The sequence below is a fragment of the Emydura macquarii genome, unplaced genomic scaffold, assembly GCF_026122565.2.
Source record: "Emydura macquarii macquarii isolate MOO-44397 ecotype Brisbane River unplaced genomic scaffold, CSIRO-AGI_Emac_v2 contig_1230, whole genome shotgun sequence".
Classification (NCBI taxonomy): Eukaryota; Metazoa; Chordata; order Testudines; family Chelidae; genus Emydura; species Emydura macquarii.
Window position 1 is genome coordinate 19,771,134 of NW_027131367.1, and position 27,006 is coordinate 19,798,139.

At 43.6% G+C, this 27,006-nt stretch overlaps 1 protein-coding gene across 1 annotated transcript; it reads right to left on the bottom strand.

Moving 5' to 3' along the window:
• Positions 1 to 1,633: 1,633 nt before the first annotated feature.
• Positions 1,634 to 27,004, bottom strand: LOC137152782 (myosin heavy chain, skeletal muscle, adult). The gene is made up of 39 exons (XM_067547720.1): positions 26,960 to 27,004; positions 25,510 to 25,746; positions 25,279 to 25,422; positions 25,037 to 25,193; positions 23,687 to 23,714; positions 23,478 to 23,586; positions 23,289 to 23,381; positions 23,032 to 23,095; positions 22,837 to 22,935; positions 22,632 to 22,735; positions 22,414 to 22,552; positions 20,527 to 20,645; positions 20,278 to 20,427; positions 19,393 to 19,563; positions 18,504 to 18,810; positions 18,010 to 18,077; positions 16,561 to 16,645; positions 16,347 to 16,467; positions 15,351 to 15,474; positions 15,129 to 15,265; positions 13,767 to 14,022; positions 12,217 to 12,459; positions 11,934 to 12,110; positions 11,702 to 11,847; positions 11,508 to 11,598; positions 11,030 to 11,419; positions 8,560 to 8,686; positions 8,178 to 8,296; positions 7,683 to 7,879; positions 7,074 to 7,257; positions 6,821 to 6,986; positions 6,550 to 6,674; positions 5,992 to 6,300; positions 5,705 to 5,908; positions 4,927 to 5,052; positions 4,663 to 4,833; positions 4,474 to 4,578; positions 4,075 to 4,170; positions 1,634 to 1,922 (listed from the first exon to the last, which is right to left on the bottom strand). The coding sequence occupies exons 2-39, from the start codon at positions 25,711 to 25,713 to the stop codon at positions 1,776 to 1,778; spliced, it is 5,802 nt and encodes a 1,933-aa protein (XP_067403821.1). The 5' UTR covers positions 25,714 to 25,746; positions 26,960 to 27,004; the 3' UTR covers positions 1,634 to 1,775.
• Between the last annotated feature and the right edge of the window lie 2 nt (positions 27,005 to 27,006).

Here is a 27,006-nt window from a genome sequence, read left to right on the forward strand (position 1 = left end):
TAAGCCTTCCACAGGTGTAATGGGCAGCAGGTAATGAAATCCCCAGCCCCTGAGCCTGGTCTGAGGACACAGTGCAGGGAGTAGGGGTCTCCCAACAATCTCCCTGACTATCTGAGTAAAAGATGGTGACTCACAACTCTGCGAGGGAGCCAGAGATGGGTCTGGACTCCTCAGCTACTGCAGAGGGCTGAGGATGGCAGCTAGCAGGTGTCCTCTTCATGCAGGAGTCAGGCTGCTTCTCTCCCCCAGGATTCCCCTCTCTGCAAAGCGATGGTGGGCTCAGGTGGTAATTACAGTAACTCTGCTAAACCTCCTACCTCAGGTCTCCTGGCCCGGCACTCAGACACACTCACAGCAGGCGGGCAGCCCTGACCTAGCACCAAGCAGCACTTGCCACTTGGTGACGGGTTTAGCTAGGTGCTGGCGGGCTAACTCCACCTGGTTGGGAGGAGTGTTCCCCACAAAACTCTGTACACTGGGCGTCACCTTGAACAGGGAAAGGACCAAGCTGAGGGTTGTTGCTGCCCAGCACCCAGAGCCCTGTTCTCAGGGACCCAGCCTGCAGCCTAGGACTCACCTGCTCACCCACAGCCAGTCTTGCACTTTGCTGGCTCCAAACTCCCCCCAAATGGCTTCTCCCCTCTCCCAGTGCTCCTGGAGGTGGGCGTCTCCCTGAGAACCTTCCTGTGTCAGCTAGCTCTTCTTCCCAGGCTTGTACTTGTCAATCATTCAACTCTAAACCCCACACCAGACCCTGCCTCTCCTCTAAGCAGGCGGCTGGTGGCCATCCAGGCACTCTGCTATCCTCCCCTGAGCTGACAGGACCCCCCGCCTCTGAATAGCAGCTCTCCTCTCTCCCTCTGAGTTGCCCAGCAGACTGAGTCTGCCCTTGGCCCCTATCCTCCAGGGACAGTGTGCTACCAGCATACGCACACCCAGGGACCCAGGAAAGCTCCTTGGGGTTATGTGAAATTGCAGAACTATTAAAAGTGGTGTGTAACTCTATGACTCCACACCGAACCCCTCGCTACCCCAAAGTTATCCATGTATAACAGGTCTAGCATCATGCTGCACTATATCAAATGCCACTTTAAAATGTAGACTTACTGCATTCTTGTCTCTAATTCTATACTTTATTTAAAAAATCAATCACAGTTGTCTGGCATTAGCTTGTACCTTTTCATCCATGCTGCTTATTATTATTGCACAGCACATTCATATCCTGTTTGCACATTTTAAATAACATATTTATTCCATTGTCTTGAATGAAATAAACCTATATACATATATAATTAATATATATTTATCTATACATGGTTAGCTTAATGATAATTGTGAAGAAAATTTCCATCCTATTTTTAAGCAAAACTCTCTCTCTAATTCTGTCTGGAGTGCTACTTGAAACAGGGTGAAAGAGTAACCATTATTACCTCAGAGGGGTTTGGCACCTTTCTCCCCACAAGTGGTCTGAGCCATTCATGAGATAGGAGTTACGAAGCTAAAACCTGTGCAATTATTTGAAAAATTTAAGGATAAGCATTTGCAAGTGTTCAATGTGTATTTGATTGTGCAAACCTATCTTGTAAATGCACAAATCTTAATAAAAGCCAATGAGTACAACACAAAAGATATGTCTGGTTCTTTGTATGCAAAGGTCTCTACAATCTTTATTTACTAGACACTGAGGACAGAATAAACAATAATTACAAAGCAAAGTGACAGAGAGTTTCACATTTTGTGCATTTCTTCAGTCACTCTGTGGCATGGTGACATCCTCATTCTTCAATCTTTTTGTGAATCTCACGGCTCTTCACCCGGAGCTTGTTGACCTGGGATTCTGCAATGTCAGCCCGCTCCTCAGCCTCTTCCAACTCATGCTGGATCTTGCGGAACTTGGTGAGGTTGACATTGGATAGTTCCTCCTGAGGATGGAGAGAGAGTTGTGAAAACCAAAGGTCTGACGGTTCCCCTTCCCTGCATTTGGGACTTAATAGGATGTGATTGTTTGCAGAGGAGAAGGGAAAGGTCCGGACTGCCACTAACTTACCATTTCTCATCTAAAATCTAAGTACAGACCTTCTCAATCTCGTTCTTTCCTAATTTTTTAAAAATCATTAAAAAATAATTGAAAATAGATTTCTAAACACTCTGCAGTGATTTTTCTTTAGGTTTATACATTCATTATACATTATATATTATACATTCATTATACATTTATGTTTATACATTCAGTTATAACTAACCAGACCACTTTAATGCAGTAGTATATTCTATTTTAAATATATATAAAATGACAGTAAACGTAATCGTTACCAACAATATGCTCTGTGATAGATAGAGAAATGAAAGCATCCAATTTAAGAAAGCAACAGCATTTGGTTTGTGAGTCTTTCAGGTCAGCAATTTCACAGGCTTAGAGTTCAGGGTTAGACTGTCAAGAAATTAATCTTCCTCATAACAAAAAACTTAAGACACACTCAGCTTCTACCAACTGTAATGAGTTCTACCAACTCCAGACAAATGGAGAGGGGAAGAAGTTGGCATTGAATTAATGGAGCTTGTACAGTATTAGAGGCTCTCTAACCCTATCACACAGGATGGAATCAAGCAAGAGATGTGCATTTTAATTGTGCTTGTGCATGTATTATATAGAAAGACAATATAATAATTTAATAATAGTTTAATAATATATAGTTTCATTGTAATGTGAAATTTGTTGTAAGGGGATTTCTCCATCCCATGAGTACAGAAACCCTGACCATGGGTATGGCATTACCCCCAAGCCATCCCTTGCACTGATAACTTTCTCTTGGGTTTGGGAGAATGGCCCCTTTTGATGGGTTCCCCAAAGACTGGGAGATGGAGGATGCAACCAGACACCCCCTATATGACTACTATATGTTCATCTATTTGGTTGGTTGGTTATGTTTGTGTTGGTTGCTATATGATTGCTAAGGGGTTAAATCAGGTATCATTCACCTGTAAGCAGGAAGGAAGACAAGCATTTTAGATGGCACCATTCACCAGTACTTAAAGTAGGTGTCAGTCCCTTTGAAGTTTCCCTCTGAAAATGCTGAGTTCAACATCCTGGCTTGGTGCAGAGGAGTGGGGAACCCAGACAGGAAACTGAGACAACAGGGTTTGGGAGAGGAAAAAAACGGAGCCACTGGAACACAGGGAGAGAGGGTGATGCAAAGACTGTGGGAAATCAGGCTGCACCCCAGCCCTAGAAAAGGGGGTGGCTGAATAAGCTAAGTCTACCTAAATTTTGGGTAACATAGCTCTGCATGTAGACTGTTGTGTCAATAACCATTTGCCCTTGTTATGTTGTGTTCCTTCTGTGGTGATTCAACAATATATTGTTTTGAAAAGGCTGCTTTATGTCATTGTGTTTGCTCCAGTCACAGTTCCTGAAGAAAAGACTTGCAAGGCAGCTACATCTGTCAGGACTGCTGAAGAATCACAGCTGATCACAGCACTGGACATTGAGACCCAGTCTGAGAGCAGGAGAATCATGTGATTCTGCTGCAGAAAGGTGAAGATTCAGGGCTTATCACCCAATGGGGTTGCACTCAGATAGACCAAAAGGGACAACTGTACAGTTAATCCTGAACTATGGTGGTCCAACAGCTGTGACATCCCGGAGAACTCCCAAACAGCCCATCAGAACACACATGTGAACTAAAAAAAATCCATATCCCCATTGGCTACCTCATGCATTTCAAATAAACAGGATGAAATAGCTGCTTCCTCATCTCATAATTCTGCTTAATTTGTAGTAGCAAAAAGAGCCTGCAGCACCAACCAGGTTTAAGTGACATACACCAGATCCAGGTAGCATGGTCACTATAGAATTATGAAAACTGTCACATTTAGTCAGATCTTTTATTCCCCTACCAAAAAGTAGTAGAGAAACACTCAGAGTTCCGCACTAAGCTCCGGACACGTAAGTATTTGTTAATGAAAGCCAAGTATTTTTCCCACAGGACCCTTAGAAAAGGTGCATTCTGACATCCCCAAAACATTCTGCAACATGAGAAGATGCATATAGTCCCGCCTCAGAATGGTACTTACAGATTCCTCAGCTTGTCTCTTGTAAGCTTTCACTTTCATTTGTAGTTTGTCTACCAGATCCTGGAGCCTGAAAACATTCTTGCGGTCTTCCTCAGTCTAAAAAGAGTTTGTAATAGAAGAGAGTCAATTCATTTCGAAATTATTTATCTATTTCCTTCATATTAAACAATGTTCCTCATAAACCATTGTTGTGAGAAAGCAAAACAGATAACCAAGATTGTAACATGGATATATTAACATCGTCTTTCAAATGGTTTCCTGATGTGCTCTTTGTTTTTTCATAGCATTGCTGTCTTACTGTCTGAGAATGACAATAAAAATTCCCCCCACAGGTTCAGGTACAAACAATTTGCGCTCCCAGGAGAAGGATGTGACTGCACAAAGGGCTTCCTTCCTTACCTGGTAGGTCAGTTCCTTTACCCTTCTCTCATACTTGCGAACACCCTTGATAGCATCAGCACTGCGTTTCTGCTCATTTTCAACCTCACCTTCCAGCTCACGCACCTGAAATGAGAAATGCACCATTGACTTTCACTGTGACTGGACGTAGGAAATGCTCCTAAATACGCAAGTATCAAGAATACGCACTCTGGCTTCCAGTTTCTGGATTTGCTTCTTGCCACCCTTCAGTGCCAGCTGCTCTGCCTCATCCAGACGGAGCTGCAGGTCCTTCACCGTCTGGTCCAGGTTCTTCTTCATCCTCTCCAGGTGGGCGCTGGTGTCTTGCTCCTTCTTCAGCTCTTCCGCCATCATGGCTGCCTAGTGAGCAAAGAAAGGAAACCGATCCAGGAAACCAGCCATTGCAGGTCAAAACATGGCCATGTTCTTCAAAGAAAGGTGCCTTCCACTCACATCAGTGATGGCCTTCTTGGCCTTCTCCTCTGCATTACGCGCTTCCTGAATTGTCTCTTCCATTTCACTCTGGATTTGCGAAATGTCTGTTTCCAGCTTCTTCTTGGTGTTGATCAGGCTGGTATTCTGATTAACAAAAATCAAAGAGATGTTTTCAGTGGTAGCCCCAAAATTTTGATTAGAGCATGAACTCAATATTACTATTTAATTTACAGGTTTCTATTAATTCTTCTTTCCAGCAGAACTCTCCTCTAAATGAATCATCACTGCAGAACACGGACAGCTAGTCAGTAATATGCTGTGAACATTTTAAGAGGCTGTCACAAACATTACCCCCATAGTCTGTGGCAAACCCTGTGTGCCAATTGTTGTCATCTGGTCCATTCCAAACAAAATGATCACTGTTTAGAAATGCTTCGTGACCCCAGGGATGGCAGAGATGACTTCAAAGTATCCAATGATGGAAATGGTATAAGAGGCAGGAAAGCCACACCCATAGCGTCTAGGACACTTGCCCACCCCCATCACATCACTGCTATTATAACCTTCGTCATCCCGTGTCGCCTCCAACACAGCAACATGGGGAACACCAAGGATGGCCTTACACCTTTATGCTTTCTTTCTAACAAAGGTCCATCCTATGGACATTAGCAAAGTGGCCATTTCAAGAACAAAAATCTTCTAAACACCCCCTGTCTCTGCGCTTTGGAGCAGGGTACGTGTGTAGCAATCCCCTGCTTAGGTGTTTGTAGGTTTTCTTTTCACACTAGCCCCTGACCTGGGTGTGCAGGAGCTGCACTCGTTCACTTGCATCCAGAAGCTCCTGTTCAGCCACTTTCCTGGCCCTCTCGGTCTGTTCCAGAGCTGCCCTTAGCTCCTCAATTTCAGCCTGCATCAGGTTAGCTCTGCGCTCAATCATGGCCACCTGCTCCTTCAGGTCTTCTTGGCTTCGGAGAGCATCATCCAAGTGTATCTGGGTATCCTGTAAAACAAGGGAGAGAAATTACCTGCAGGCGCTGAGATCAGCTGAGCCATAACACTAGGCACATGCCTGGCTTACTGTACCTTGAGTACTCCTTGTGTGTTTCTCAGGTTCTTTTGTGCCTCTGCAGCCAGGCGGTTGGCATGGCTCAGTTGGATCTCCATTTCATTCAGATCCCCCTCCATCTTCTTCTTCAGCCTCAGGGCTTCATTTCTGCTCCTGATCTCAGCGTCCAGGGTGCTCTGCATGGACTCCACAACTCTGATATGGTTTCTCTTCAGCTGTTCTATTTCTTCATCTTTTTCAGCAATCTTCCTGTCAATTTCAGACTTTACTTGGTTCAGCTCAAGTTGGATGCGAAGGATTTTGCCCTCTTCGTGTTCAAGTGAAGCCTTAATAAGAGCAATTGCAGGGTTAATAAAGGGACAAAAATAATATTTACCTTCCAAATTTTGGTAGTAATTAACACTTTATTAGGAACACAGTGCTCTGTATAGCATGGGCACTGAGTACATGGCCTCCAGCACTGCAGCGTGTTGTCCTCCTGTCCCTGTGAATTATCCCACCGTGTTTACAATAGGATCCAGCTCCAAGGCTTTCTGATTCTCTCTTTGCAAACCAGTGACTAATGGTGTGTGTACCTCAGCTTCCTCCAGAGCAGCCTGGATTTCTGATTTCTCTTGCTCAATCTGCTTCTTCACTTTCTCCAGCTCATGGATGGTCTTTCCCCCCTCTGCAATCTGCTCCGTGAGGTCAGAAATCTCCTCTGTTGGGTTACAGACAAATAACATAGTCAGACAAAGGGCCAAGGAAAAAGGCTTCTTAGCAATGCCACAGACAAACAGACTCAGTTTGGTGCGTTGACAAACTATCCAGAAGCTCCGTGTTAGGAGAGGAGATCAGGGGACTTACGCTGCAAGTTCTTGTTCTCACGCTTCAGAGTTTCAAGTTGATCCAAGGTTTCCTCATAAGCATTCTTCATCTTAAACAGCTCCGTGCTGAGAGAGCGAGACTCCTTCTGGGAAGCTTCCAGTTCAGCCTGCGTTTCCTCATATTTCTGCTTCCATTCTGCCAGAACCTGAAGAACAACAAGACCTTAGTCTAAGGAATGGAGATCACTAGAGGATGCTCCGTCCAACACCCACAAGGCTGGAGCCTGAAATACCTTATCGAAATTCTTCTGCTTCTTATCCAGAGCTGCGCAGGCAGCGTTGGATCTTTCCACATCAATCATCAGGTCCTCCACTTCATTCTGCAGCCTCTGCTTCGTCTTTTCAAGGGAAGCACACTTGGAATTCACAGCTTCAACATGTTCTTCAGCATCCTGCAGACGCTGGGCAAGCTTCTTCCTGGGAGATTGGAAGTACAGCTCCCAGTTAGTGAGCAATAGGGGAGGCAAACTGTGTGCCTCTGCTCCGGGATTCGTGAGAGCACACGTCACCTCTTCAGGGGCTGTGACTCCAATGCATACACAGTACAGGTCCTTTCTCAGTCACTCTCATCACAATTCATATTTGGCCTTTGGCCTCAGCACATACACATTATTGACAGAGTACAGGGCCTCTCTCAGCCTTTCTAAACCTAATGTGCATATTTGCCATTTTCCAACCCACACCTCTAAATGGATATACTTCACTGAGCACCCCAGAGAACAGAGGGGGAAATGTCCTGTTAGGTCACTTAACCCAGCCCCTACCAGTGCAGGATTGGCCTCTTCTAATTTCCCCATTTAATTCTTGGCCCCTTCCAGTCCTCCCCCAACCCCAGCACGTACTTGGCCTCTTCCAGTTCCTCTGTGCGCTGAATGGCGTCCGTCTCGTATTTGGTTCTCCACTGGGCAACTTCGGTGTTGGCCTTGGACAGGGCGCGTTGCAGCTCACCCTTGGCTTCCTGCTCCTCCTCATATTGCTCCCGGAGCAAGTCGCAGTCGTGGCGAGCAGACTGTAGGGCGTGGGCCAGTGCGTTCTTCGCCTGGGGAAACAACAGGAGTAGCACCGTCATGTAGCTAACTATCCTGGGAATCCTCCTGACAGGGAGCTCTGTCAGATTGTGGGATATTATCCCAGGGGAGTGGTGGTAGATCCAGTGGATGGGACTGAATAAGACATTTATAAATATACTATAGGGAAGTATCTTGAATTGGCAGGGCTGGGTTATGTGACATTTCCCCCTCTAGTCTCTGTGGTGCTATGGTTTTATCTAAGATTAAAGCCTCTTGCTCAAAATAGGAATCCAGCATCACAAGCAGGACTACTGGAAACATCCCCACCTTTATCTCCTCCTCTAGGTGCCTCTTCAGTTCCTCAATCTGCTGGGTAAATGCCTGCTTGCCTCTTGAGAGCTGAGAAATCAAAGCATCTTTTTCCTCTACCTGGCGTGAAAATTCACCTGAAAAAGTCAAAATGAAATAGGAGGGATTTAATCTGAGTGAATGGAAAATGATATAGTTGTTTATTAACTACAAATGCTTTAGAGAGAATAAATAACTTGAGTTCTCAATTCATCCAAGTCATCCTGAAGGATCCTCAATAGCACATGTCAAGCAGCATGGTGGATATGCAGTTTGCGCATAGAATTGCAATTTCTTATACATCTAACATCTCCTGCATACATTCAACATTTTTACATGAAAAAACATGTGTGCGTCTTACCTGATTCTGTCTGTAGACGAGCTCTTTGAGCATTGAGATCATTGATCGTGCGCTGATGCTCTTCTTCCTTTGTCTTAACCTCACTAAGCTGATCTTCCAGAGTGCGGCACATCTTCTCAAGATTTGCCTGTGTGTGAACAGGACAAAAACAAAGAGGATAAACACATGGGCTCACCAGCATGCAGAGATCAGTGGGAGCTTTGTCATGACAAACCCATGTGGCATCATTAGTGAGGAAACCTCACCCTTCATAAATCTGTGTGCAAAGAAGTGTGCAAATGGTACAATGAGAGCCACTTTGTAGAGAAAGGGAAGAAAGGGGGGGCCAGGGGAAAGGGGGACAGGCTGGGACCCTAGTGGAGTGGGACAGAAAGCTTAGTAATGGGAAGCAGACACAGGATGGTGGAGGTTGCCTCAGCCCTATCACAACACCAAGGAGACTCCTCTTTCCTCTGCAGGCTGCCCCAGAGGCCTCTCCAGCCATCCCCTCTGATGTAACAAGTAAGCTCCTGCCTCCTTCCACCCCATTCCCACTGCTCCAGGGTGCCTTGGGGCTAAGTGAATAAATAAGTGACTATTTCCCACCAGCAGGGACAGTTGTGCTCAGGGCTACGGGGTGTGGTGCTGATCTGGGAGGCAAGAGAAGGCGTTTTAGTTCTAGTTCCAGGTCTTTTACTGACTGATGTTACAGTTCTGTGCACTCCATAGCTCTTATTATTGAACAAGGATTCATACCCAGACTTTGGGAGTCAGGCAAATATCACTTCCCCCCATTTTAGAGATGGGAAAAATGAGGTTGTACAAGGTGCCTTCCAGCAGATCTTGGCATGGAATCCAGTGTTCTAATATGGAAAATCCAAGCTTCAGCCACTCCGCATTGCAGAACGAATGTGGCAAACCTATGTGGTTGGCTGTGCTAGCTGTAACTGCTAGCTCACACTCCCCTCCAAAACCAAGAATACAACCAAGAAATCCTTATACCTAAACTTGGAAGGATTAGATTTTTATCAGTAAATGTTGATAATCATCGATGTCACCATACACACAAACTGACAACAAAATTCCTTTTATAATAATAAAAATTAACAGATAGGAAAAGTCAGGAAAATGGCAGCCTAAAAACTTATTAGAGTTTGATTTAAGGCTATTTACTTTGTATATTTTGACATGTGAGGCTAGCAATTTGTGTTTTAACAGTTAAAAAGCTTTAACTTTTTGAATCTCAACATCTACTGTCATTAAATAATTGTCTCATTTCACTCATTGTCTAACCCTCATAATATGGTGCAAATGTGAAAATGTAAATACATAAAAATCAGTAAATTGCTTACAACCCATAATTTTGTACAACTGTGAAATTTGAAATAGATAAAAAGATCTTAAAATGCTTCAAAATCAACATCAATATTATCCATCAAAATTATAAAAAAATAAAAATCAAATTCTGCCACGCCTACTTATACTTAATATTCTGTGTGTCACATCCATCTCTAGAAGCTGGTCCACATAGAGAATAAGAGCCTGCTACAGTTATTTAGCTCAGGTTGCTGTGGATCTAAAGGTTTCAACCCTACTGATGGCCATTTGAGGGGAACCAACATGATTCCACATGATGACATTTCCGATTTTTTCAGTCCGCTGTATAAAAATCCTAAGACAGCGGTTCCCAAACACTACCATGTTGTGTACCACCAACATAAAATGCCACCACCTGTCGTACCACCTGTAGGGGTGGGGAGAAGGGAGTGACCGCTGCGCTGCTTGGTGGGTGGTGCCAGCGCTGGAGCAGCTCCTGGCCAGCTGCTGTGTGTTGGAGAGGAGGGTGGCAGAATGGCTGGGCCACCACGCTGCTTGGGGGCAGGGACAGTGCTGGAGCAGCTCCTCGCCAGCCCCCCAGCAGCAGGTGGACACACCATTGGGAGATGGCCTCCCTATTTAGAAAAGCTTTAAGATTGCAAAGTGAAGCACTCAAAAGTCAAGTGATACCAGAATTAAGTTTGCCTGTCCACGGGCAGCCGTAATTCTGGCATATTCATTGCTGTTGTGTGCTTGTCCTTGACTCTGCAACTTTACTGTTCTTTTAAGGTAGTTTATATAGGTAGTTGTATGTAGCCCTGCATATTCAGTACTTTATGGTAGAGTAACCTTGTTCATATAGATTTTAATAATTCAGTTTAAAAACCAATCTAATGATCATTATCATCATCCCCTAAGGGTGATGGCTGTTAATTCAGTAATAACTGTATCTGGAGTAATAAGCTTCTTGGTCCTGTTTGAGATATTATATACTTTTTATACAAATGAAACTGTAAATAATTCTGTTAGAATCCAACTTGCATCCAACTCATATCATGCTCTTACAATCCTTTGTATAATTAAACATGATGAAATGATGACTAAAAACCTTTCATTCTTTTAAACTGCGATAGCATTAGGCTGAAGACAGCATTTTCAATACATAGTGCTGTACCTTGGCTTTGGAGACAGTCTCCAGGTTACTAGCCAGGTCATCAATCTCCATCTTCAGCTCACTCTTCTCCTTCTCCAACTTCTGTTTGACTCGTTGCAGGTTGTCGATTTGCTCCCCAAGCTCGGCTGTGCTGTCTGCGTGCTTCTTCCGGAGGGCGGCGGACGTGGCTTCATGCTGCAGAGTGGCCTCTTCAAGGTCTCGGCGCATTTTCTGGAATTCTGCCTCACGCTTCTTGTTCATCTCAAGCTGAGCCGCTGTGGCCCCACCAGCTTCTTCCAGACGCTCACTTATCTCCTCAAGTTCCCTGGAGAGATCACCCCGCTGTTTCTCTGCTTTCGCCCGAGAGGCCCGTTCAGCCTCTATCTCCTCCTCCAGTTCCTCAATACGAGCCTAGAGAACAACAGGAAACACTAAGACCGATGTCTTCCTTTCAATTGAATTCATTCTTGGGCTGGGACAGAGACAAATTATGACTAGCCTGTAATTCTTTGATCTTCTTCTGCAGCTGAATGCCCAGGATTTGCTCATCCTCAATTTTGCTTTGGAACTGACTGATTTCAAAGTCTTTCCTTTTCACAAAAAAAAAATATATAAAAAAAAAAAGTGTTACGGCCAGAACAAAATGTAAATGTAACTGCATGACCCTATGACTGCCCCAGAGACCACACTTACTTCTTCAGTTTTTCCTCCAGCTGCTGCTTATCATTTTCTAAATCCATTGTGGATTCCAGGGCCAGCTTCAAATCTCCTTCAAGTTTCCTCTTAGATCTTTCAAGGTCCATGCGAAGTTTCTTCTCTTGCTCCAGTGACCCTTCAAGCTAAACAGAAAAAGGTCATAAATTCTCTGCTAACCAGAGCCTAACTTCACACTGGTTTTGTTCTTTCCATATGTTATTGTGCCTACATCGTCCACTTGCTGCTCCAGCTTGGTTTTAGCTTTGGTCAATGTATTAACTTTGTCTTCTTCTGCCTGCAGGTCATCCAGGGTCTGCTGATGGGCCTCTTGGAGGGCTTTCTTTTCCTTTGTCAGTTTAGCAATGGTCTCATCCAGGATTGCCATCTCCTCAGTGAGGTTTTTCACCTGTCAGGGTTGAACAAATGTAGTTAAAGTAAATGGATACAAAACATTATTGTTTGTGAAACAACAGTCATATTTTAGAATGATCGTTACAGATTCTGGCTTATACCTTGTTTTCTGTGGCATGTTTTTCCTTTTCAACCTTGGCCAATGTTAACTCAAGGTCATCAATATCTTTCTTCAGCTCTGAACATTCGTCCTCCAGTTTCCTCTTTTTGGCTGTCAGCTCAGCGTTCATCTCCTCCTCATCCTCTGCTCTTTCAGTCGCCTCCTTAATTTTAGCTTCAAGTTGGATTTTGGTTTTGATCAGCTGGTCACATCTTTCCTCAGCATCAGCCAAGCCATCAGATTCCTACAGTGGAACAATTATTAGGATCTTTTCTAAAAGGTTTTTTTTTTTTTTTTTTACTGGTGTTTGCCTCCTAATGACTTTACTGCCTCTGTTGGGATGACACTTCCATTTTTAACTCATATTATCAGTCACTCATAAAATTCTTTAATAAAACATCCTTTTGGCCTGAAATGTCTGTCTTCAACACAACTCAGAAATGAAAAACAAATATTGTTCAAATATCTGGCCATAAATGAAGCCTCTCTTGCCAGTTCACATATTTAGCAAATATTTTTAGTGCTCATGTACCTTGTGCTCATACCTCAGGGATGGCCTTACATCGAATATCATATTTGAGGCTCAGTCCTGCAAATGGATCTACTGACATGGAGCCCATGGCTTCCATAGGACTTCCCACGGGTGGACTTGTACGTGGAAATGGCAGAAGTGTTAAAGGACATTTTTGTTTCAGTTTTCACAAAAACGTTTAGTAGTACATCTGACTTAATAAATGTCAATGAACATGAGCTGCCTCAGAGGCTAAAATCAGGAAAGAACAATTTAAAAATGACTTGGACAAGTTAGATGTCTTCAAGTCACCAGGGCCTAATGACATACATCCTAGAATACTCAAGGAGCTGACTGAGGCGATATCTCAGCCATTAGCGATTATCTTTGGAAAGTCATGGAAGATGGGAGAGATTCCAGAGCACTGGAAAAGGGCAAATATAGCGCCCAGCAACAAAAAGGGAAATTAAGACAACCCAGGGAACTACAGACCAGTTATCTTAGGCTTTGTCTAGACCAGCACTTTTGTAAATAAAATTTTTGTCTGTCAGGGGTGTCTAAAAATCGGAGGAGAGAGACAGCTGAACCCCTTTCCCACTGCCTTCTCTTTGCCAGAGCCTTAGACTGACATCTGTAGCTAGACACTGCAGTGTGGCCGCAGTCTGCTTTTCACTGCCGCGGGTAGCCCCATGTGTCCTACATGCCATCGACAATAGTTGGTAGTGTAGATGTCGCCTAAGTTGCCATGGACGAGGCAGAAGTATTTAATGAACATCACTTTGCTTGTCTGAATTTGCTTGCTCTCACCTTGTTTTAGGGCCTGACCTGTCATATGTGACTGGTTTTATTTTTTTATTTATATATGTAATACTTATACTTTCTTTTTGATACTCTATATTTTAAACACTGGGAATATTTCATCTTGGCCAAACACTGATTCCATTGTTGTTTGTGCGTCTCGTGTTGGGAAAGTTGTATTTAGAACTTTCAGGCTTAGATTCTATTGTGCAATAAGGGTCAAACGCACTAGTGACACTCACAGACTGGACTTGCAGCTGCAGGTCATTTTTCTCTTGCAGCAGAGACACCATTTTTTCCTCCAGTTCTTTCCTTTTTGCCTCAGACTTAGCAAGCTCTTCCTTTGTTTTCTCAAACTCTTCCTTCATGTTGGCCATCTCCTTCTCAGATTCAGCACTCTTCAGCAAGGGCTTGATCTTGAAGTACAGCTTCATCCAGGGCCAGTGCTTGACGTTCATGAACGAACGAACGTTGTACTGGATACAGAAGAGGGACTCTCTATAATGCAATCAAAATATATGTTCAGTGTTATGGGCCATATTCAGAGGTGAATCCAAAGGCCAGATTCTGCAGTGCTGCTAATTGAAAGTAACATTTATTCAGCCAAGTAGCCTCACTGAGTTCAAATGGGGGAGGGGGAGGGGTTCACATGAAAAAGTACTACTCTAAGGGATACAGAATCTGGACCTGCTTCAGTCTTAGAAAGTCTCAGGGGAGGCAAAATCTATGTTCAGTCTCCTCTACGTGCATGTTGAACTAATGTATGTTCTCCGTAGACTCATGCTCACTTACTGGGATGGAACTTTTGCTCCCTCTTTACACATCACAGCTGTAACTGACCCACTGAATCCAATGCGTGTTTTGGAGTCTAAGGGACTGTGAGGTGATGTAACTCTGATGCTGAGGAGCCCAAGAGAATTTAGCAGAAAAGTAACCAACTGGAAGGTGTAAGTTGAAGTTGGTCACCCACAGTCGAACACACACTTTCCTACACCTTCTTCTAGCTCCTCAGCATGCCAGTTACACCCATTTACACTCCCAGATAGAGCCAGGCAAATTATTGATTTGTTGATTCGCTGGAAGTTCCAGGAAAAAAAATGCAGTAAGGGTTGAACCAAAATTGAAGTTTTGCTGAAAGTTCAACTAATTGAAAAAGTCAGAAATTTCATTTCAAATTGAATGAAACATTTTGTTTTGAATTCAGGCTTTTAAATTTTTCCTTTCATAAAAGCAAAGGAAAAGAAGGGCTAGATTCCTCAGACCAGAGGTGAAGGAAAAGATGGATTTGTATCTCAACCTTCTCCTCCTCCTCCTTTGGTTGTCTGTGTATAACACTGAAGTTTCCTTGTGATTCTAGCCCCATTTTTGTGGCCTAAACTATCACCAATTTTGTGACTAATTTAGGTCAACCCGAAACTGCATTTTTCAGCACATAAACTATGTCTGAAAATTTTCACCCAACTCCCAAACACTCACCCATTGATACAGTGGATTAATAAGATCTAAGTCAGACTGAGTGAAAGGGAGTCCATCCTACAACTTTGTTTGTTTCTCCTCTGTGGGGTGAGCACAGACCCAACAGACAAAATATAGAAAATTGCTACCTCCTTTCCAACATTTTCTTGAACTCCACTCTCATCAAGAAGCCACGACACACAGCTTGTGTGCGGGTAATGAGCTGTGCCAGTTTATCATCTCTCATTTCCTCTAGAAGACCCAGGAGTCCAGCTTTGAAGAACACCTTGAGGAAGAGAAAGTTGCAGAACATCACTTTCATTCTGTACAAAATACAAATAGACAGTGTTTGTATCAAAAAGTGTTTGTACCTTGGTGTGACCAAATTTATACTGGGTCTGATCAATGTCAATGGACCCAAGTAGTTTCTCAGAAGCCTTCTTGCTGTCCATGAACTGTCCTTCTGGAACGGCACTTGCATTTAAAATCCTGTACCTGTGGGAGAAAACAGACTATGAATATGTAGATATTGCTGAAATGATAATCACCTGTGGCACTAACTTGCCCCATTATTAAGATTCTCCACAGTAGAATCAAGGAGCGAATGGAGCTGTGAAGAATATATTTCCTTCTCATGCTTTGAGATGACATTCCAGGCCAGAAGGAAGTACATTTTCAGGGCAAAGTGAAAAAGCTTGCACTGTCACTGCTTACAATGTATTTATATTAACTATTCTCAAAGCATAGAGGAGATTGGTCTCCAGGGACGTCAGTCTGACAAATTTCACCAGCTTCAAGGGTAAAAGCCACATCCCCAAGTAAAGAATTTTGTTTTTGGTAACTATGCACTATGTATGTGGCGAGAAGGAATCCAACACCCAAGCCCAAGACAGGGAACAGTGCATCAGTGCAATCTAGCTGATACTGCTAATACTACCCAGGAGAATTAGTAATAGCCAGGTCCCACTGCACCCACACTACCCAGAGCTCTGATTCAGTGGGCCATAGAATTCTTGGACCCACTGGCCACATCTCTGTAATTGCCTTTTTACTCCCATGAAGCCCTATTCTGAGTTCTTATAGACAGACCCATCATGAAATTCAGCTTTAGGGTATTTAAAGGGCTATCTAGTCACCTGGCATGGCCACTCCACTTCTCACCCAGCCCCTTCCTATCCTCCTATACAGTAAAAGTGTGGCATTTTTGCTGTTTTATGGACTACACCAATTTGGTGCTAAATGTCTTTCAATTTCTTCTGTAAACACAGTATGTGCTGGGTGCTGCAGTGACTGCAATAGTTAAAGTAGTTACAGAATGCAAGCTGCTCAACAGAAAGAGAATGGAACAGGGACTGGAGGAGTCTGACCTCTGTTTAAAGTCTCCATAAATGAGTCTGCTGGGGAATCCTTTCCTGCAAATTCGGATCCCTTCCAGCACGCCGTTACACCTGAGCTGGTGCAGGACGAGTTCATGTTCCATGGCACCTTAACAAATCACAGCAGGAATTAGTACCTTACTGTGCACCCCAGAGGGAACGGCTGCAGTTCACTAAGATCTCTGTACACGGGCATTTCTTACCAGGCGTTTTGTTTCATTGGGAATGAGGCATCGCACAAAATGAGGATGAGTGCTTCTCAGATTGGACATCAGCTTGTTTAAATTCTCCTGTGAGACCAGAAGGAAAGGTTTAGATTAACCAGTCTTACATCTGCATATGCCCTGGTAGTAAACCCGTTATAATGGGTATAATGCGCATAATCAATGTAGACAGATGAGCTTGCAAAACTTCCCAGCTACAGTCCTTCTAACCTAAATTCTCCTCTTCCTTTGGATCTTGAACACAGTCATTCAGGTAAAATATAAAACTGTGACAGTATCACTACTTGAGCAAGTTGGAAAAGACCATCAAGCCAGGAACAGTTGGGAAATGGCCACAAGGGCTGACATGGAAGCCAAAGGAGAAAATTTTCAAAGAAAGATGATTATCTGCAAACATCGGGATGCCATTCTGAACAAGGTATTTCTTTCTGTTGATTATATGTGTAAAACATAGAGGGGATGAGAGAGGAAGGGGGCAGATGCAGTGGCAGAAAAGGGTAACAAATGACCCAAACACACTTCTGTGTTTTAGGTGTTTGAAATGTAGGTTGTATGCGCCATATTCATCCCTGAAATCTAGAGCTGAGTGGAAGGCTATAGAGTGCATGGCCCTGTAACAATTTCCATGAAAGCAAAGGAAGAAAGGAGGGGAATATTAAACCCTATAACAGCATATCAAGGGGTTTCTCCTCAGACTGATATGACAAAATTTTTTCTGACATCTACATCCTGGGGGAGGTGATGAGGGAACAGACTCTGATTTCTGTTACACCGACGTATATTCAGAGTAACTCAGCTACAGAATAGACATGGAGTTACTGTGGGCCACATCCTCAGATGTGACTCTGCTGCACTTGGCACAAATCAGGAGAAAGGCTGCATTGTAAACTAGAAAGGCTGCCCTGAGACACGGCTCTAAGCACTCTCTGGGCAGGTATAAGATCTGCCTTCTGCCCATAGCACCAAGAGCCTGTTGTTGTATTCCAGATATTCGCTGGATACAACAGTAGCCCAACCATGCAACTTTCCCTCTGCCATATCCTCTGTGCCAACTGCTGGAAAGCAGGTGGTCTTGGACCCACAGTGCTGGCTCTACTCCTTCTGCAGATTCCCCCATACCAGGTGGGCAGCCAAAACCACTAATACTGGCAGAGAGTGGCCACAGTAGGGGGCAGAATTTAGCCCCATTGCTTTACTCCTGTGTAAATGAGAACAGAATCTGGTCCAAGTACTTTAGTCATCATCCAAAGCTGGGTGTCTTTCCACTGATTCTGAGGGGCTTTGGATCAGGCCCTTTAAGAGCAACTGAAAGAAGCTTTTTGACTTAAAAAGTTCACAACTGAGATGACTGGGAAAATAGGCTTTTTAGATTTAAAGGGAATTTCCTACCCACTTTCATAGAGAAAATGACGATAAACACTGTACTGTACCCGGAAAAGTGCAGAGACCGTCTGGAAAGAAGAACCCTTCTTCTTGCCTCCTTTCTTGCCACCACCCTCTGAATCACACATGAAAAGGGTACAATTAAAAGGATGCACTTTGGGGTTTGAAAGATTACTCTCACGAGCTGGTGGGGGTTGCTGTAACAGCCAGCCCTGTTAATAAACATTGGTCATTCTGAGAAAGGGCTAATGGTTTCTGCTTTAGCAGAGAGCTCATTAGCACACTTATATGTAAGGGAGGTAGGAGTGGCTTCCTAGAGAGACAGGATCTAGGGTGTGCAATGCACAATCCTGCCAGTACTAAGAAGGAGGCTTGAGCTACACTTGATCTTATTTTTTATTTCCTTGTTAATAAGACCAAATCACAGGCAGAAGATGAGTTTCACTCTCTCTACAGTGTGCCACTAGATTAGAACTGATAGGGATTCTAGAGGAATCCATTTATTGTGAATCAATTAAAATACTGATTTTACAGAAATTACCTGCATCTCCACCATATGTGGCAAAGAGCAAAGCCAGTGTTTTCATTGACGATTTCTGGTACAGCCCAATGACAGTTTCATTCAGGGGATCCTTGTTCTTCTCCAGCCAGCCAGTGATGTTGTAGTCCACAGTGCCAGCATAGTGCACCAGAGCAAAGTGGGCCTCAGCCTTGCCTTTGGCAGGTTTGGGCTTCTGGAAGTTGTTGGACTTGCCAAGATGCTGGTCATAGAGCTTGTTCTTGAAAGAAGTGTCAGTTGCCTTGGGGAACATGCACTCCTCTTCCAGGATGGAGAAAATACCCATTGGCTGAAAGAAACAGCAACACAAACAGAGGAAGAGAGAGAGAGAGAGAGAGAAAGAAAAATATAACAAATCAGCTTTTTGGACAATGTGAGAATCTCTGAGTTATGTTCAGAAGTGTCAGTGGGTGTGCCTTCAACAAGATGAAATTTGGCTAACCTACCTATGGCATCGATTTGTAGATTTGAATATAATAAAGATATAGCTCATGGACAATCACCTTCCATATGCTAGACAGATTTTTTGTGTGCTAGAGAGAGAAAGTGAATGAATAGGGAATCATTCTAAAGCTGCATTATTTGGGGGTGAGGCAAGTGCAGTTCTTTAGATGTCCTTGAAATAGTATCTGTGCCAGTAACTGAAAGGAGTTCTAAAACTGATGCAATTCTTGTCTTTGTGGAAGTGAGCAGGGACAGGGAGTAGGGACAGGCGTTGCTGCCATACAGTTATGTCTGGCTGCCTTATGACCCTATCCCAAAGTTTACTAATTATGGATTGAGACTTTTGAGCATGCATTTATTCATTATCTTAAGCATGGAAAGGGCCTTTAAACGCTAAAGAACCCTTGAGCACATAAGGCATAAGAACCTTCTCTATGAGCTCAATGCAGGCAGCCAGGTCCATCCCAAAGTCAATGAACTCCCATTCGATTCCTTCCTTCTTGTACTCCTCCTGCTCCAGCACGAACATGTGGTGGTTGAAAAACTGTTGCAGTTTCTCGTTGGTGAAGTTGATGCACAGCTGCTCCAGACTGTTGTACTACACAAAGACAAAAAGAAGATGTATCTATTTGGAAATTCTGTGCACTCCTATTCTGGGCCTCCAGATATACATAAAAATGGCTCTTCTCTCAGCTCACCATGTCTGTGTAACTAACCGTGGTTTAATGGGATTCTGAGTTCTCTTCCCTAAGACCAGCCAGTTGTTTTGGGATTCGAGCCTCAGCTCTGCCTAGACATTTGCAGCATCAGGCCCAGGCTTGTCCAGCTATCTCTGTGCACTGGGGCCCAGGCCTACTCAGGCATTTTTAATCTATTGGACATGATCCTAATCAGAACTTAGTGTGTGGGCCTGCCCAGCTCCTTCTGAGCTCTCAACCTGCTCACATGCCCAGATATTCAGCCCCGAGCCTGCCTGGGAGCTAATGAGCTGCCCTCTAGATGCCATAAACACCTACAATAATTTGTGTTAGGTGCAGGATAGTTTCTTTGCTATCCTGTTAACAATATGAAGTCACTTTCAATGCAGTTGCCATTTCTACACGTACCACACAAAATCTACAGAGAAATGAAGCCATTGGAGGCTCATATTACTGTGGGGGAAAATCAAGAGACATCCGTTTCTGCAGAATAGTCAGGCTTTTCCTGGAAATAATTTAAATTAAAAAATTATTTAAAAAAAAAAAGTCCTCAAAGTTCTCAGAACCCCCAAGTGTCCCTTCCAGGAACCTGCTGTCAAATCCCTGCTCCTTACGTCGAAGATCTCAAAGCCAGCAATGTCCAGGACACCAATGAAGTACTGCCTGGGCTGTTTGGTATCCAGCTGCTGGTTGATACGAACGACCATCCACAGGAACATCTTCTCATAGACAGCCTTTCCCAGAGCCCCCACCGAATTGTGCACCTAAACCAGTGAGAGAAGGCTTGGAGTTACCGTACAAAGCGGAGGAAGAAGCCCTGGTGTGATAATTCAAACCATGAGTTCTCAATCACCAGTTGTTACCTGCTGCACGGTTTGACCTTTGGTCACATATTCATTCCCAACCTTGACTCGGGGGTAGCAAAGGGCTTTGAGCAGGTCAGCTGAGTTCAGATTCATCAGGTAGGCTGCTTTGTCAGCCACTAAACAAAGAGCGAGAGGAATGAATTAGTAGCTCAAAGATAGGCTTCGGTGTCTTTCATAATGACTAGAAAAGCGCAATGAGATATCACATACTTTTTATAACTCCAGTACTTCTGGATTTTAGAGCTTCCTTTATTTTTTGATTTTTTTGCTGAATTGTTTTGCATTTGATTGAGATTGTCTGTACATCAAGTGATTGTAACAATGTGTTCACAAATACCTCAGATGGGCCAAATAAAAACCATTTCTAAGGAGAACGAAGCAAATGAACAGACGGAATGAAAAGATGGCTTTGAAGGTCTTTCTTTGCCACTTTACTGTGCATTTGTCTAGAGATTCTGATTTCTGAATGATCAGAAGGAAACCGGTGAGTGGGCATATGCTGTGCTCAACTGAGCCTGTGCCACCCTATTGACTTCAGCATCCACAGCTCCTACTGCCTCTAGCGTTTAACAGAATTTATTGGCTGAAATCACGTAAATGTTTCCATTACTTCTAACGGCATATCATGCTATTATTGAATATATCATGACCAGGTCTATCATGGTTATGTTTCCTTACAACCATTTTCTTTAGTTCTGTTTGCATTTGCACTTAGATCCTCATCCTCCCAAGAAAGTAAAAAATGTTCACTCTGTAAAGAGCAGTTTGCTTTTTACAGAATGAACAACTGACATTGATGTAATGTATATTTATAGAACCATCCCTACATTCCCTTCCAGAGTCATCCATCGTAGAGATTGGAAGATCAGAATCCTGGACACAGCACAGACCTCTCACTCTTCAGAGACAACATGTGGCTTCTATCTATTTATCTAACAGAAGGATCTCAAACATGGGGGCCCCGATTCTGTCCTCAGCTGCTGTAACTTTGCACCATCTCTACTGGAATAAAAGGCCATAAACCAGACAGTTTCAAGCACTGGGAAATATCCTCAGCATAAGGGACTTCCTTGGAAGGAGTAGAGCAGCTGGAACAGCTCTTCAGTGCTCCCCTCACAGCCCATAAGCTATGGGGTGTCCCAGCAGTGCTCCAGACAAAGGGCTTGTGGCAGGACTGCTGCAGGATTTTAGCTTTTCTCAGCTGAAAAAACAGCCCTTGGGGGCTGGTAAAGTTGAGCATACGTTACAGCAGCTGTCTGCCTACACCAGTTTGTTAGTCAGCAGGATAGGCCCAGCAGGCTGCAGAAACCCAGGGACTGTAGAGATGGCGTACTGCCTATGGGCCTCATTCTCCACTGCCTGGCATTTTGTACAAAGTGAGCACAAAATGGATGTGTCACCCTGCTAGTTCAGAACTCTCTGCTCACATATCCATGAAGCAACATTTTATACAGGCTTTGCATAGGCATAAATGAGAGACTAGGTGCCAGACAATGTAAAATCAGGCCCTTTGCTTCTCTGTTTCTTCATCACTCTTGGCAGGGACTTTGGAAGGATTCTTCACAGCATTGCTCTACTTTTACACTCGTGCAACACCATTGACATTAGTGGACTTACATCAATATAAAACTGATGGCAGAGTGGCAAAATCAGCCTCTAATACAGCTGCAGCCATAGGTACAGATACACTAGCAAACTCTGGCTCTTATGTGCCATTCTAGTGATTCAAAGCAGGTGGAAACTCAACTGAATTATCTGCTTCAGCCAAATTAATGTTGAGTTTGCAATGCCACAGTTGCATGAAACATCCAGAACATATCTGTAAATCTGGCCCTGAGTTATTGCTTGTATTGTTCAGAGTTTAGATACAGATTTTGCCAATACCTTCTGTGCCATCTGGCTCTGCCTGCTCTTCACGCTGCTTCTGCTTGAATTTCAGGTTCCCATAGTGCATGACTGCCCCTGTCAGCTTGTAAATGGCTGTTTTTTCTTCAGCACTGAAACCCAAGATGTCAATGGCGCTCTGCCAACAGAATCCAAAATGTAAATATCTTGTCTAGTAAAGTTAATACTCTACATAATAATTCTCATGTGTTACTCACATCTGTGGCCATCAGCTCTTCCTGGTCATCGATGCTGGCTACGGTGATCTCACCCTGACTCACGAAGGGGAAGTCGTAGGGATTCGTGGTAATCAGAAGCATCTCTGAAAACAAGCATAGAATATGCATGGATTTAATGTAATTGCCCATGTAACAGAGCACATCCGTGATCAGCTTCCACCAAACGGGTTAAAACATTTCTTACCAATTAGTTCTGGCTTTTTGTTGGACATGATCTGATAAAATATGTGGTAGCTTCTTTCTGCCTTGAGCTGGAAAGTGACTCTAGATTTCTCCAGCAGATCTGGCAAGGCAGGTAAAGTACAATTAGCCACAAGAAAAGAAAAGAAAAAGAGAAAGAAAGAAAATAAATGGTGACCCTTCAAGGGAGGCCCCTTACATGTTTCTATGTCAGCAGAAGCCAGTTTCCCTGTGGCACCGAAGTGGATTCTGATGAATTTACCCTTTAAAGGAAAAAAGTCGTTTTAAAACCCTCAGAGGCAGACTCCAGGAATGGGATTTGCAAAGCTGCCCTAGGAGTCCCTTCAGCAGGTTTGCAATCTCAGCCTAGATTTATCGTATCACATTCCAATGATAGGAATGTAAATGGCCCATCATTGCACTTGTAACTAGGACCAATTTATCAAAAAGACTTACAAAACGAGAAGAGTTGTCGTTCCTCACGGTTTTGGCATTACCAAAGGCCTCCAGCAGGGGGTTGGCACTGATGATTTGATCTTCAAGGGTCCCCTACAAAACAATAAATATTGTCAAATTAAGGTTGTTTTAAACCATGCAGCAGTTTCAGAAGAGAGCATTTAATCCCATCTGTAGTGACCAACTCACTTGCATTTTGCCTGGCTCTTCCTTCTTCTTCTCCCCACTAGCTGCAATTGATGCAAAGTACTGGATGACACGCTTCGTGTTCACAGTCTTTCCAGCACCGGATTCTCCACTGTCAGACCAGACAGAAAAGTAGAGAACACATAACTAAAGGGTTTCTATCTGCAGGGCACACTAAAGCCAGCATAAGCCATAGTGGGAAATATACATACGTGATCAAGATCGACTGATTCTCCCGATCTGTGAAAAAGACAGAACCAAAGTGACTTTTAATAGTGTTACTCAGTAACATTGAACTGACTGAAAATTGAATAAAATAGATAAGAGATGGGATTTGCAAAGGGCCTCAAACCATCAGACAACTAACTAAAAGTCCATGGGAATTGGGCATCTACCTCCCTTAGGCCCCTTTGAAAATCCTAGCCATAATAAATAATAAATATAAGCTCATGCGGATCAATAGAGCCATCACAATGTACATGAACTTAGGAGCAATATATACATGCTTCCCTTTCAGAGAATTCCCTCTTACAGAAATCTGATCAAGATATTTATCTCTCTGCATAGCAAAGGGTTATACTTAATAATGATCAACTATAACCATCTGTATTTCATCTTAATTTATAACCATCTGTATTGCACCAATGCAAAAAGAGCGCAAAGTGTGTGTGTGAATTACCACTCATGGAGTAGGAGAGTGTGGAATTCTGATGCACCACTTCCCACAAATGTAAACAACACACAGGATGCAAAATCACGCTTACTGAGAACAGTCTCATCATTTTTTATAGTTCTTCTTTGGGCCCAGCTAGAGCCAGAATGTGTAGAAGCAGATAAGTACTTTTTCCATTAATCACACCTTTGTGAACTTCCAAAAATTTTTGATTTGGGCTCTTGCTGAAACTTTGAGTCGTCTCTGAATGCCAGGCAAGTTCAATTTGGATTTCGATTAATTTTTTTTTTTTTTGCACATTGCTAGACTTGAAACTTTTTGCTGTCTTTAGCTTCATATCTTATTTTTTGCCAAAAACATTGTGATTTGCCTTCAGAAGACACCAAAAATGATGAATCATGAAAAGTGAATATGGAAGTGTTACTTATCCCTTCACATAACACAAGAACCAGGCTTCTGCCAATGAAATTAATAGGTGATTTAAAAGTAATATAGGGAAGTATTTCTTCTAACAACACACAGTCAACTTTTGGAACTTGCTGTCAGGGGATGTTCTGAAGGCAAAATGTATAACTGGGTTCAAAAAAGAATTAGATAAGTTCACAGAGGCTATGTACATCAGTAACTACTAACTAAAATGGTCAGGGATGTAATCCCATGCTTAGGGTGATCCAGTCTCTGGTTGCCAAAAGCTGAGCCTCAACAACAGGGGATGAATCACTCAATAATTGTCCTGTTCTGTTCATTCCTTCTGAAGCATCTGGCACTGGCCACTATACAAAGACAGGATTCTGGGCAGGGTGGACCATTAGTGTGGCCCAGTATTGCCATTCTCATGTTCTTATTAAGTTTCCACTGTATAATCATTTTCAGGAGTTGAGCCACTCACCAGTTAACATGAACTGATAGGCGTTGTCAGAGATGGAGAAGATGTGGGGAGGGGCCTCTTGACGCTTTTTGCCTCTGTAGGCCACCACCACTTCAGGGTTGTACACTGGCAGCCACTTGTAGGGGTTGACAGTGACACAGAAGAGACCTGAGTAGGTCTGAAAGAAAGGGAGATAAAACAATTGACTTCCACATGATTTACTGTAGTTTGGAAGTCAAGGGAAGACTGCAGCCGGTACTTACATAGATCATCCAGGCTGCATAACGCTCTTTGAGGTTATACAAGACAGCAGGCTCATGGAGATGGGTCATCATCGCCATGTCCTCGATTTTATCATATTTGGGAGGGTTCATGGAGAAGACTTGGTCTTCCTTAACAGTCAAACTCTGGAAAGAAACAAGAGACCCATTTCTATCAGAGCTAAGAACATAAGAGGAACAAAATGCTATTCTTTGCTCCTTGTTTTTACTCACTTCTCCTTTTTCAGTCTTGACTGTGACCTTCCCTCCTTCCCTGCTCTGGACTGTGCTTTTCACAAAGGATTCCTTGGAATGCACCACAAAGACCGACGTCTTAGCATCGAAAGGCTTGTTCTGCGCCTCAATTCTCTCCTTCTCTGTCTTTCGGAGGAAAGGAGCTGCCACCCCAAAGACGGCCATCTCAGCATCCGAAGACATGGCTGCGGTTATCTAGGGCAGCTCAGCTGAGCACTGAGGGGAGAATATGTGTTAAATTGATGACTGAAGACTTGGAATGAACGCTGGGTGAGAGGCTCTCTCACTCATTTTAGACCCAGACACTCATTTCAGGCTTCACTTTATTACATTTTTCATTCCCTCCCCTTTTTCACCTCACCTATTCAGATCCTTATAACTAGGGGCCCTGCAATTCTGGTGGGAGGCACACCATTGTCCACCGCACTTGTTGATAGGAAGAGCGTAAGGAGATCCCTACATGAGGGACCAGGAAGAGCCAAAAATACATTAGGAATTATGAAAGCCCTCTTACGTCCTCTCTTCTGACTACGTTTCAGATTGTGTGGTGTGTTTACAATGAAAGGGCAGTGGGGGAAGGGCAGCAAGAGGGTGGGTATTGGGAGAGGTGCAGAGTGATGGCAGCTATTGTCAGTGCTTTTGGTAAGGAATTTTTCTGCATAAGATAATAAAGTTCCTGGTTCTCATGTAATGTAAGCTCTGTCTGTCTTTCCCATGCCAGTTAACCAAATATTATCAATATACCTTTATTTGCCATTGATCCCGCTATAATTTCCTTATGTAACTGTATAAGAGCTGTGCAGTGCTTGAGTGGCACTATCAGACTGGTCAGGGAGTCAGTGTAAAAGGGCCACGAGCTACCTTAAACTGTGCCCGTAACCCTCTTCTGAAGACAACTTCATGCATGGCTTTAAGTGCCCCTCACGAAGCTGCTCTACGCAGTAAGAGATGACAACGTTCTTAGCATTTACCACAGAAATGTGTGTCTTTTTCAGCTGCGACACAACCAGTGTCAGTGATGTTTGGGATGTGTAGGGAAAGCAAATTGTGGATAAATGCTCATTAAAAGAACAGATTTATTCTGTGGACAAGTAGTTAGATTCTGGCCCCTGGTGGTGGCGGGTCGCCTTTGTTAAGCTACTCTGGCCTGGTTTACTAGGGACCTAAGAACTGGGGTCTAGGGCCCCACTGTGTACAATTATGTTGCAATGTCTGTATTCAGGAGCGGTGTCTCGGAGAGGGCACTGGCTGGCTTAGCATTAGTGGTCAGTGTCTTCAAGTCCAGCCACTTTGGAGACCTGCCTGTCATGGCAACCCAGCGTTTACACAGTGGATGTAAATACTAGGGGATACAATGACTGCCCATTCAGATATCCCACCCTAGGAGATCACTCAGCACCCCTTGGGAATCAGTAAATCAGGCTCTTACCTCTTTTGTGATACCAGATGGATAATGTGCAGGCTGGAAGCTGGTCA